Below are 12,628 nucleotides of genomic sequence, written 5' to 3'. Positions count from 1 at the left end.
ATGAAATCTGCTAAAATAAAACAGTGGAATCTTCTTAATTTTGACATCCTTATTGTCCTGATTAAAGAACAAAATGGAAATAAATGTACTGTACAAGTGTAAAAATGTGACTATTATCGGATCTTTATTTCTTCTTTTAAGTCTCTATTTGACAATTTATTAGTAAGGCTACGATTTAGTCTCGGGTAATTTTAGTAAAAGTCATGGACAGGTCACAGGCAATAAACAAAAAATCACGGTTAGTGACCTGTCTGACTTTTATTAAAAACACTGCTAACTAAATCGTAGGTGCTGGGAGAGAGGGGGCTGCTGCCTTGCGGGGGTGGTCTGGTGGTTGCTGCCTCTCCTCGGGGCTAGGGGGCGGCCTGGGGCCCCGCCGCTGCTGCCGATACTTCTCCAGTCAAGGAATCCGTGTCTTCCAGGACCTCCATGGAAGACTCGCATACTTATTTATTAGTAGACTAGAGCTCACAAGTCTTTACAGTACCTATTCATCAGCTTGCTAAACACCACTTAAATATGCGCTTATGGTCAGAAAAGTGGCTATGTAAAAATATTATCCACATACCCAGATGATCTGCTACTTGGTATCGTGCATCATATTTGCTCACTGAAACCTACTGTAAGGTCTTTCTGTATAGTATACGCCTCATTTGTTCTTTGGTAAATGAAGATTTCAGGGCTACCATTTTTATGATTAACAGCTAAACCTTCTGATCACTCCCCAGCATTCATTACATAAATTATTCCAACAAATCTGATATAGTTGGCCAAACAATACAAGAAAGATTCTCTCACCAGCACCTGCTGAGCCTAAAGTTGTTACAAAGGAGAATATTATTTCTGATGCCATGTTGGGAGTTGAACCATAAATCTCAGAGGCAATAATAGGCTGTGCAGAGTTGTTTGTTTATTGTACTTCTGTCTTGGCTAATGTATTTCTGATTTGAAATACTGATTCAGGAGCCAGTTTCAAGAGGTTTTTGTAAATGTGTTAGTCGAAGTCTCAGACATCATCAAATTTCTTTACAAGAAACGGTATTACAGGGTCATCAAGAATTAATTTTCTTGTTTAAAACTGATCCTTTTCGTATTAACACAGTGATGATGATCGAAGAATCTCACTCTCAAATTATGCCTTAAATATTACTGGGTAGAGGGGTTTTATACAAAGTGATTGACCACATAAGGGCAAGCATATTAAAAGAATAAAAGGTTTTAGCGACATCTTTGCGATTCTCAATGTTCCTTTTTACAAATACATGCTCGGGGGAACATAAATACATGAAGAGTTCATTTAAGATGATCTCTGCTGTAGGTGGAGGAGGGAGCACGTCTTACTGTCAGAGCAGGAGATTTTGGATCAGTTCTCGGTTATGCTGTAAGACCTTGGCTAAGTCACATAACCTCTCTCTGCCTCGGTTACCCATACAAAAAATGAGGTTAATACTTGTCTTTGTTGCAGGGCTCCTGTAAGGCACAGTTAATTAATGAATATATGAAAGTAGTTCTTTTGAAATCCTTGGATTAAGGAAGTGCTACATGAGTATGAAGTATTAGCATAATTTATTATTCATCAAAATTGAAGAACAATTTCCTTACTGGGAATTGAAATAATTCAAACTATGTAAACTCACAGTAATGCACAATTACAGTGGCATAGAAGCCCAAATATTGTTACCCCTATATTTGCAGCGTTCATTAGCTTTATTATAGCAAACATATGAAACATATAAGCTGTGACACGGTAGAAGATGCTGCTCAAAATATTGAAAAAGGTAGGAATAAATGTTTTAGAAATGGAAATGATTACCTTTTTAGTATTCGTCTGGGTGGATGTGCCAAATTTCTAAAAAGAAAAACTAGAATTCTGTGTTTGACTCTCCAATAAATAACTATTGTATTTTTCATATGAAAATATTTGGCTTTGCTGTAAGTAATAAATAAGCTTTTAAAAATCCATCAAGTTGCCCTTTATTTTATTTTCAGTGGATTGTCCTGTGTGTGAGGTTGCTATTCCAGAGCAATATATAAACAGACACCTAGATAGTTGTTTGACGAGAGATGAGAAGAAGGACAGTCTCAGAAGGTAAGAAACTTAAATTTAAGAACTTGTATGTGAATTTGACCAGTTGCTGCTACTGTTGGAGTGAGATGCTGGCAGTGATATATTATAATAGTGAACTGTCTTGCTTCTCTGTTACGTGCTGTGGACGTCGAAGTTGCTATGTAAATAACGATGGTGATGATTTTCTTCTCTAAACATGATACATTCAGTGCCAACCTTATTTCTTTTCTTGTAATTTGAGTCAAAGTTTTATAATGGTAGGAAATTTGGTTAAATTTTGTAGGTTTTATGTTGAGTATAGTCTTGTATGTTAGTGTCTCTGTAGTTTTGTTCATTGAAATTCTATCTTGATGGTTTTTCTCTTCATTTTTTCAATGGATGAGAAGGGGCCCTTGCTTCAAATTTTCCTCTTTAAAGCTCTGATATTGAGCCAAAAAGCAGGTGCTCCACAAGCTCTCAAGTTAAAAAGTAAAATGTACAGTCTCCTGCTTTCAGGGGCGGGGTCTCAGTTGGATTGGGCACAGCTTGCTCTTTAAGGCCCTGATACTGCAAAGACTTGTGCACATGCTTTACTTTATGCATGCATACCAGGGCCAGTGTTCTGTTACAGGTACCCTCCTATTGATGTCCCACTTTTGCCCTATTCACATCAGTGATATGGAGTCTTCTCCCTCATTGTTGCCAATTATCTAAATTGAGCAGGAATATTATCTTCCACTGCTACAGATACAGAAATTTTGCTGCATGTACCCTTGGCATTCTAATTGTATTTCCAGAGTCCTCTGACCCGTCTCCACTCTCCCTCTGGATGAGTCCTGTGCTGTGACAGTTTTCCAACCCTAGAATGCTAGATAACGTCTTCAGAGATCTTCAAACAGTGCCTTGTTTTTGCGAGAGTCAAGTTGCTAGAGGACAATACAAGTGCTTCCTCCTCCTCCAATTTCTGAGCACTATTTCTAGAGCTTGCTGGCCCAGGATCAAACCCTGGATCGCTGACACATGCTGTTGTGCCCACACTAAAAGTGATTTTATGTCTGCTTTATTCAGTGCAGGTTTAAACTTGTGTTGTGCATTCTCATGCTTACTACAACAAAATCTACCAGCTGAAGTGTTTGCAAGTGAATAATGGCATCAAAATGTTGGAATTGAGTTGAAAGACTTTGTGCTCTATTCTGCTGCTCAGTGAGATTGTTGTCACTGTTTTCTTGACAAATGAGAAAATGGGCTAAATTTTCATTTTGGTTGCTAGATCCAAGATTTTAAATACAAAATTCTTGTGGTTTTCAAGAGAACAGCTAATTGTGTGTGTTAGTGTGTCCGTTGCCGTCAAGAAGACAATGACAAACAATCATAACCAGTCTTATTGCCACAGGTGTCTACTGTGCAGCGCCAAACAGGTGCTAACATCTTATTATTTTGACTGGTTGTTGACCTTTAGTTAATTCTTTTAGTTGCAGTTGTTAAGTGCTGATGGCACGGGCATGGTTGAAACACACTTTCCCTTTAGAATATAAAGAATTTACATTTTTTGTATAATTTGATTTATTTTCATCTAGACTTCTCAGAGTTTAAAAGAGTATCCAAGAAGGTATTTGTCATGAGGGATTACTTACTGTGGAATTAAGCGTGACCTTGGAAATATTTTTATTTTTTTGCAATAACACTTCAGATCTCTGTAGCACTTGGTATGTTTTTAGTTCCTCTCCGAGGAATTTGCTCAGTTTCTGCTTGGTCTTAAAATAAGGGCATATTGAATGCTGTATTAAGGTGTGACATTTCAGTGAGGCTAGTTATTTAGTTCTAAATTGCACACAGGAGATTGATAATTATAGATAAGCATGACTTTAGAAATTTAGAATTTTTTTTTTTAAAACAAAACATCCGTAGAGATCCAACATTCTGGTGGAATAGCTCGCATTATCATGCAGCCGTCTTTGCTCTCCCTCCCCCCCCCCCACACATTCTCAGTCCACTAGATCATGCAGCCTGTCCATTACAATAGGTGTTAAACTTTTGCAGAACTTTGAAAAGATTTAATTCTATGAAAAGTTTGTTCCTCAATAGAATCTTAAACATCTCTCTTTTCTTGAAAGTAATTGGGAGGAAATGCATCTTTTTGCCAGATGTGCTACAATGATTACAAGAGATTAAAGTAAAGTAATTAGGGTTGTCATGAAAACCTGTTTTGTAGTAATTTTTAAATTTATTTTCAGTATTATGAACTAAAATTGCTTGAAAATACACTTTTCAAATGAAAAGTAAACTATCTTTTACTCTAGAGGTAGAAAGCTGTTACATAATGTATAATGTAGAGCGCCATAGTTACATTTCTGCAAGGGGGTTATTGTGTTCTGCTTCAGAAAAGAAAAGCATCTGTAACTGTTACCTTCTTGTATCACTAGCACAAGATTATTTAAATTGAAGATTAGCTAGGAATTAATATGGGTCACTAGCCAATTTAATCAGCTCAGATACAAATTTCACCATTAAGGTGAACTGAGCATACATTTGCAGTTTTATGCATTCTCTGTCTCCAAGATTATGAGTAGAGAGAATGTTACGCTCATTCAAAAATGTAAATGTTACACTTAGCCTTCCGTTTTCTATTATTTCCTGTAATTAAGCCATTTCCCCTGTGCTACAGCAGAATGGATGTCTTCACATTCTTATTTCACACTAAGCAATGTCAGGAAGTGGAGTTCTTTGTAGGAGGTAATTAATTGGGAGAACACTATTAATTTTCTTAATATAATTTATCAGGTGGCATCTACAAATTTGCTTTTAGGATAATTATTTGATGGTTTTTTCCTTGGAGTATTTCTTTCAGCAAACTGGAAAGTTTTCTAACACAAATCTACGTTCTGACCTTTTAAAATCTCAATAACTGTGCAATTAAGGCGCAGCCAGTATTTGGATGGAAAACCTAGGAGCTGAATTCCCTCTAAGTCCAGGCTGAACCTAGGCCTCAGGGTAGCAGCTGATATGAATTTGAAGTCTTCACCCATTATAGCTATTAAAGCCCCCATGGTGCTTGTTACAAGAGATGGAGGTGTTCATCTCAATTTGCTGATCAAATTTCAACTAGAGTAATTGCATTCTGTATATTTAAAATTTCCCCCTTAGCTTTAGATGGATAAGGTGTTCTCACTTCATAGGGATGTTACTGTAGGTACTGCATTGCACCCTAGAGGTAGCAACATTTCAATGGTTTGTCATGATTCTTATAAGCATTACATGTAAAGTGCTTTGAGATCCTTCTGGATGAAAAGCACTATAGAATTGTAAGTCATTGCTTGGTTTCCTGCTATACAAGACAGAATTTCTTGGTTTTTCATTGGTTTAGTTTTTCTCCTGCAGTTCTGGTCACAAAAGGAAGTCCCTGCCTAAAGTCGTTTACAACTTACTTTCTGACCGTGATTTGAAGAAGAAGCTAAAGGAACGTGGGCTGTCTATCCAAGGAACCAGGCAACAGCTCATTAAAAGACATCAAGAATTTGTGCATATGCATAATGCTCAATGTGATTCTTTAAATCCCAAATCAGGTAGGATGGCAAAGCTATAATGTTTTCTCCTAGAGTTTCTAATACATTTTATGAAATTATCTCTTTTTCTCTATCCTGTGAGAAACTGAATTAGCTCTCAGAGTACGAGCAAGACAGTTTGGGGCCTTGTGGGAGAACATGGGGATTAAGAGAATTTGCATTAATCATATAAAATATGACCTATGAAGCTAAAATGGCAAAATTAGTTGACACACATACTGGGAGAGCATCCGGCACAAACAATTTGTAACTTTATAACAAAAAACCCTCTTCTTTTCCACTGTGATAAAATCCTCTGACACTTCCTGGTTTGCTCAATGAATTCCAAAATGTTTTGTGGCACTACTGATACTGCATGTGAATAATGATGTTGGGGTGTCTCCAGATTAAACTCTTTGGGTCATCACTAGCAAGCTAGGAAATATCAGAGGATTTTAAGAATGCCAGGGGAATTTCTGTGTTGAATTTCTCCTCATCTTGCTCAGTGGGGCATTCTGTATATATTGTTGGGTTTAACGTCAATTGTAGTCTTGTAAAGAGGAGATGATGTGGAGTGTGTGAAATTAATGAGTAAGAAAGTGCATTGCTATGGAGATTCTTCCCCACCCCCCCTGTCAATATAGATATGTGGCTTTGCTGCAGTATAATTAACTGTAACCATAGATCCCTCTAAACAGTTTCCTTTGCTTTGTTGGGAAATGGAACTCGTTCTAACATCTAATGAAATTACAGGGTAAATGTTCTTTAAGCAACAAACCACCGTTTGTCTGGTGTTGGTTGCATTCTCCTTAGATAGTGCCATCTGTGGGACATGAATGAAATGCAGCCAAGACTTCCAATCTCTACATGGGCATGTTGGCTCTCTTGGATTTCTTCTGGCTTTATAGGTAACATGACCGTTGTTTCTGAGTAGTGCATGTGAGTTAGAGGGAAGCAACTGTATCTGTTACATATACAAAACAATTGGCACAATGGTATCAAAAGAATTTAGTGTAGTTCAAGCCCCAAAGATAACTCAAAAATAATCTCTTGGTATAATTTATCAAAAGTTAATTCTTATGTCTTTTTCCAAGACTGACTGTTTGCTGTCACACATTTAATTTCTATTTTTATTATTATACTTACTTAATTGAATATTATTATTATTTGTGTTACTGTAGTGCCTAAGATCTGCTGTGCTGGGTGCTGTACAAAGACAGCACAAAAAGATAATTCCTGCCCCATGGAGCTCATAATCTAAAGTTTATAAGGGGGGCAGTGGCACCCCTGCCTCCAGCTGTTTTGTGACTGGCTTCTCAGTCCTAAAAATGTTTTTACCTGAAACTATTAATCTAATTTGTGTCATATTAATGCACCTAAATACCTGGAAAAAATGTTGAACTCCAACCTAAGTTCTCGTGCAGAGATATAATGTGCACCAGAATAGAAACTGATGTAAAACTCTTTGCAGCAATATGTTTGTCACATTTGTGAATGAGCCCAGATTGCAAAGTTGGAATTTTCTGATTGTGGGACAGTCAGAAAACCAGAAAGAATTCTTACATTTTTAAAAAATAAAACAAGTAGGGGTAAAACCATTATGCCTTCTTCTGTCTCATTTTGGAAACACGGTTATGGGGCAAACTATTGAGCACAGGGAAACAAAATATTCTACCAAAGAATACAACTTAATTTATCTGAAATGACTGTTTGCCATGCAGATTTATGGAGATATGTAATTTCCAGTAGCGAAGTGATAACAACATGCAAAGAATGAAATGTAAGCCGTGAAGAGCTTGCTTACACTCTGAAGATAGCAATAGATACAACATAGTGATTTGAAACAACATGGTTGGGACTACAGTGATGGTGCTGTATGATTCTGTTGGATTTTCAGATGCTTTTAGTAGGACAGGGAAAGTTCACGCACAATAGGGAAACTGTTCTAAGATGAATGGGCTGCCTGGAAGAAGGAGAGCATGGATGGGAATGGATAAAGGAGATCGGGGAGTAACTTAGGTGGGGTAGGGAGTAGGCAGAGATACAGACATGGGGTTGGAGTTAAAATTTCTGAAAATGAGGAAAAACAACGAGGAGTCCTTGTGGCATCTTAGAGACTAACAAATTTATTTGGGCATTTTGTTAGTCTCTAAGAGGACGTCCAGACTACCCGCCGTATCGGTGGGTAGCAATAGATTTATTGGGGATCGATATTGCGTCTCGTTAAGACGCGATATATCGATCCCCGAACATGGTCCCCGTCGACTCCGGAACTCCACCGGAGCGAGCAGCAGTTGCGGAGTCGACGGGGGAGCCGCGGCCGTCAATCCCGCGCCGTGAGGATGGGAAGTAAGTCGGAATAAGATATGTCAACTTCAGCTACGGTATTCCCGTAGCTGAAGTTGCGTATCTTACATCGACACTCCCCCCTAGTGTAGACCAGGCCTAAGGTGCCACAAGGACTCCTCATTGTTTTTGCTGATACAGACTAACACGGCTACCACTCTGAAACCTGAAAGTGAGGAGAAGCTTGAACATGTGGAATTAAAAAGGGAAGTCAGTATAATGATTGGAGATGGGTTGATATGGTTAGAGATGAATGATGTTGACAGCTGTTTAATCACTCTAGTAGCTTAAATGGAAGGAGAGGCTACTTTTTTATTGCTGCGTTTTAGAATTGATTTATAATAGCTATTAGTGTAGTTTAAACCAGCTTTAATTTAATGACCAAATTTAGCAAAGGTGGTAGTGGGTTACAACTCGCTCTGAAGTCATGGTGAGCTGTGACCATTCACAGCAATACTGAATTTGGCCTAATATCTTGTCTTGCTGACTGTCAGTTCAGGGCAACACAACACATAGCAAAACTTTCTATTTTCATGCATACTTTAAATTCAGACTAAACACAGAAAATGCATCAATGATTTTAGAATAAGTAGATCTAATTCTCCTCTTAATACTGGGGTAGCAGTTGACTTCAGTGGAATCACTCTGATTGTACCCTGGTCCTGGTGTAAGAAAGAGGAGAATCAGTACAGTTTAGCTTTGTCTTGTAAAATACAGGTGTTAGCAATTGTGGGTGAATGTAGGAGGATCTAGGAAATCTGTAAATATGTATTATACGAGAATTGCATTCTCCCTACCTTCTTTCAAAAACATTTCCCCTCCATCCCTACCCTCAAATAAAATTCAAAGAACCTTTCTGTAACTAAGTATGTTAACCTACAGGAAAATGTTAAGCGTGGTTATGGTCAAAAGACTTTTTCTCGGACCCATAGTACCTTCTTAATTAACAGGTCTGCTCACTGTGTGTATTTCAAATCACATCTGCTTGCTTTTCTGACAAAAATGAATTCCTCCTACTTTTTACTTCTGCTAGCACAGCATAACCTATAAAGATATTGGAGAGTTAACTCGATTGTAGTCTGGCTTGGACATCAAGAAAGAGAATCTTTACGTTCCAGTAGCAGAATGTTTTACTGGTGAAGGTGTGTGAGCCAGAAAGAAAACAGCTTGACTTTAAATTCCAGGATAAGTCTGCAGTGCTGGCAGATAGTTTAAGGAAAAAAATAATAAATTGAGCAAGCTAAACTCTTGGAATCTCACAATGCTATTTTTTCAGACTATAAGCACCTATCAAGTAATTTGTTTTCCATTACTGCGTATGCTGGGAGCAGAATTTAAATACTCAGGAAGAAGATGTACACTAAAATAATATGATTCTCAATATACTGCACAAAATTATCAGCTCTTTGTTAGAGAAGCTGAGATCTAAAATAATGAGAGAAAATAATTTGTGAATGATGATGATGAGTGCTAAAGAAAGTGCCCACAAAAACTAAGGCTTTGTCTACACACGAACATTTAGTTTGCTGCACTAGCCTGCTGCAGACTAACTGTTCTTGTGGACCCTGCTGAAGTGCATTAACAGTTGGTTAACACACTTTGATCTAGTCCTCTTTGAAATTAACTAACCGTTAATGCACTGAGCAGGGTCCACAGGGGTGTGTGTGTGTATTGAGACCCCAGCTTGCTGCAGACTAGTTGTTTGGATAGACAACCCCTAAAAGAATGGAAGAGAGTCAGCTTTCATTTCAAACAAACAAAAATGGTAAGTGAAAAACACAAAGGAAAAGTCTTTTGGATGTTGCTGTGGGGGAACAGATTCTCAGTATACAGTAATGTGCTTAGGGGAGAGAAGCAGACTATGGTGGTGAAGAGGTTATAAAATGGTTTGTTTACAAAACAACAAATGTGAAGGTGAAGATCCTTTATCTGTCTTCCATAAATCCACAACAGAATTATGGCTCTTTATTTAACTGTGGCATATATATTATTTTTTGTGTAATGTACTTCCAGCAAGCAAAGTTTAAAAAAAAAAAGGGCAATTTTTGAATTGCTTCTGAATAATTATTTTAAGGGACTATGAAATGACTTTCTAGGAATATGATATTGTACAAAGAAACCATAATACCTCTTACTTGAAAGAAGAAAGTGAGTTTGTATATTCCGGAGCCACATATACCATATTTTACATATTAAGAGAGAACTTTTCCTTCAGTTTAAGATTACTATTATGTATACATACCAAAATGCAAACAGTTTTAAAGTAGATAAATAGACATATACACGTAATAATTCCTAGTCACTGATATGTACACTAGTACAAAGTAGCCTATTAAAAAGCATATGCTTTTTCTTCCTGAACAGCTAGACTAGATTACTCAGCATGTTTATCAGGAAATCATGAGCCATAGCAGCTTTCTAACTTTTGTGTGTAGTCACTAATTTTTTAATCTTGGTCAACTAGTGAGGGTAACTATATCTATCTATCTATCTAAAGGCCTATGTCGCTGGTAGCAACAAATGAATGGTGGTCTTTAAGGGTACATCTTCACTTACCGGAGGGTCCGGCGGCAGGCAATCGATGTTCTGGGATCGATTTATCGCGTCTGGTTTAGACGTGATAAATCGATCCCGGAAGTGCTCGCCGTCGACGCCGGTACTCCAGCTCGTCGAGAGGAGTACGCGGCAACGACGGGGGAGCCTGCCTGCCGCGTCTGGACCCGCGGTAAGTTCGGACTAAGATACTTCGAATTCAGCTACGTTATTAACGTAGCTGAATTTGCGTACCTTAGTCCGAAGTGGGGGGTTAGTGGGGACCAGGCCTAATTCTACAAAACGCTGGCTAGTGATCCTACAGAAGGAATACACAGGTTAGATTTGGGAGCAGTAGTCATTATTATTTAATATTTATATTGCCATAATTGCCCGGAGGCCCAAAGCAGAATTGGCACACCAGTGTAGTAAGGCATTGTATGATAACATACCTGCCCTGAATAGTTTACAAAATGTGTGTTACTTAAGAACATTTGTACTTGGGTTTTCTATATATCATTCCACTGTCCTATTTTAAAGCACTCTCTTTCCTATGCTATTAATCATAGAGGAAAATGTTTTATATGTATAATCTTTTTACATGTAATGCTTACAATAGCTTTAGATATGGGTAGTGGGTTAGCCTTTGTGTTTAGAACCCCCATGTAATGAGTAAAAAGCAACAGAGGGTCCTGTGGCACCTTTAAGACTAACAGAAGTATTGGGAGCATAAGCTTTCGTGGGTAAGAACCTCACTTCTTCAGATGCAGACTAACACGGCTACCCCTCTGATACTTGACATGTAATGAATGTAATTTCAATCTGTAAAATGAAAACAAACACACAAAAAAACACCATACCCCAGTAGAACTTCATTGGTGACTGGGAAATCCTTTGCAAACTAATGAATTTTCCATATTCAGTTTTTAGTCCTGCAAAGGGATCCACCAACATGGATTCATATGCCTGAACAGAGATCTATGGAAGTAAGGGAAGATCCTGCCTATTAAAGTAGATGAGACTCTGTATGGAGGCTGGATTAGCAATAGCGCTTTTAGAGAGTAGGTCATGAGCGAAACAATTCTACAAGTTTCCTTGAACGATCAAGGGTGAATAGAATGTTGGGAAGAGGTTATGGCCTTCTCTTAAACTGTGAAGTAAGGCTTTTAAACTTCCTCCTTTGTGGGTCCTATTTATGTTCTGTTTATCATCTTAGAGGGCAGATCTGTGTTGGTTACTAGGGGAGGAAGAACAGGAAAAGCAAAGTACAAGCTCCAGAGAGAGGGGGAGGTGAGCATTTTGGGAAATCCATGTGCTGGAAATATTTATTTTCCCCTTAACTTTCACACATGTCCACCTGTATTTTCAAACAAGATCATGTTGTGTGTATGCATCTCATGGTTTTGTGCAGGCATGTTTTAAAATATTGTATAAAACATATGCAATAGTTATTTTATGGTTTGCAATTATGCTCACACTTCATTTGAAAATATTGTTTAGTTAATTGTAGATTCGTTCAATTAAAGAGATATAGATGCTTTCGTATAACTTATTTACTAAAGGAACAAAACTAAACTTTCAAATGTCTTAACATTTGAGTGCTTTCACTTGATCTCCACTCATTACTGTTGTACTGTATGCCTATGTGGTAAGCTGCTAGTGTTAGTTTGTTTTAAATGTAGGCAAACTAAGGGCTAGTCTACACTGGCAACGTTAAAGTGCTCCCGTGGCTGGGAGAGAGCTCTCCCAGCGCTTTAAAAAACCCACCTCCACGAGAGGCGTAGCTACCAGCGCTGGGAGCGCGACTGTCAGTGCTGGCGCACTGTCTGCACTGGCGCTTTGCAGTGCTGAAAGTTGCTGTGCTCAGAGGGGTGTTTTTTTTTCACACCCCTGAGTGAGAAAGTTGCAGCGTTGTAAAATGCCAGTGTGGACAAGCCCTTAGGCTTGGTCTACACTGCAGAGTTAGGTCGACATAAGACATCTTAAGTCAACCTAATTATGTCAGTGTCTACACTAGAATGCTGCTTCTGCCGAAGTAAGTGGCCTGCTACACTGACATAATAATTCCACCTCTATGAGAAGTGTAGCGCTTATGTTGGTGTAGCTATGGTGATGCAGTGTCCCTGTAGACACTGCATTACTTACATCAGCTGTTTACTGT

The 12,628-nt window shown here is 38.2% G+C and overlaps 1 protein-coding gene across 8 annotated transcripts in view; it reads left to right on the top strand.

Moving 5' to 3' along the window:
* Positions 1-12,628, top strand: part of RAD18 (RAD18 E3 ubiquitin protein ligase) — a 122,795-nt gene that overhangs the window by 26,824 nt on the left and 83,343 nt on the right. For all 8 annotated transcript variants that reach the window (XM_042849887.2, XM_005288495.5, XM_024105008.3 and 5 more), the window contains exons 6-7: positions 1,990-2,089; positions 5,426-5,610. In XM_042849887.2, coding sequence (XP_042705821.2) covers positions 1,990-2,089; positions 5,426-5,610 — 285 coding nt within the window. The remainder of the gene's footprint in view (positions 1-1,989; positions 2,090-5,425; positions 5,611-12,628) is intronic.

This window comes from Chrysemys picta, chromosome 7, assembly GCF_011386835.1.
Source record: "Chrysemys picta bellii isolate R12L10 chromosome 7, ASM1138683v2, whole genome shotgun sequence".
NCBI classification, from domain to species: domain Eukaryota; kingdom Metazoa; phylum Chordata; order Testudines; family Emydidae; genus Chrysemys; species Chrysemys picta.
Note: the sequence above shows the minus strand (reverse complement) of the source record. Positions and strands in the feature narration are given on the sequence as shown.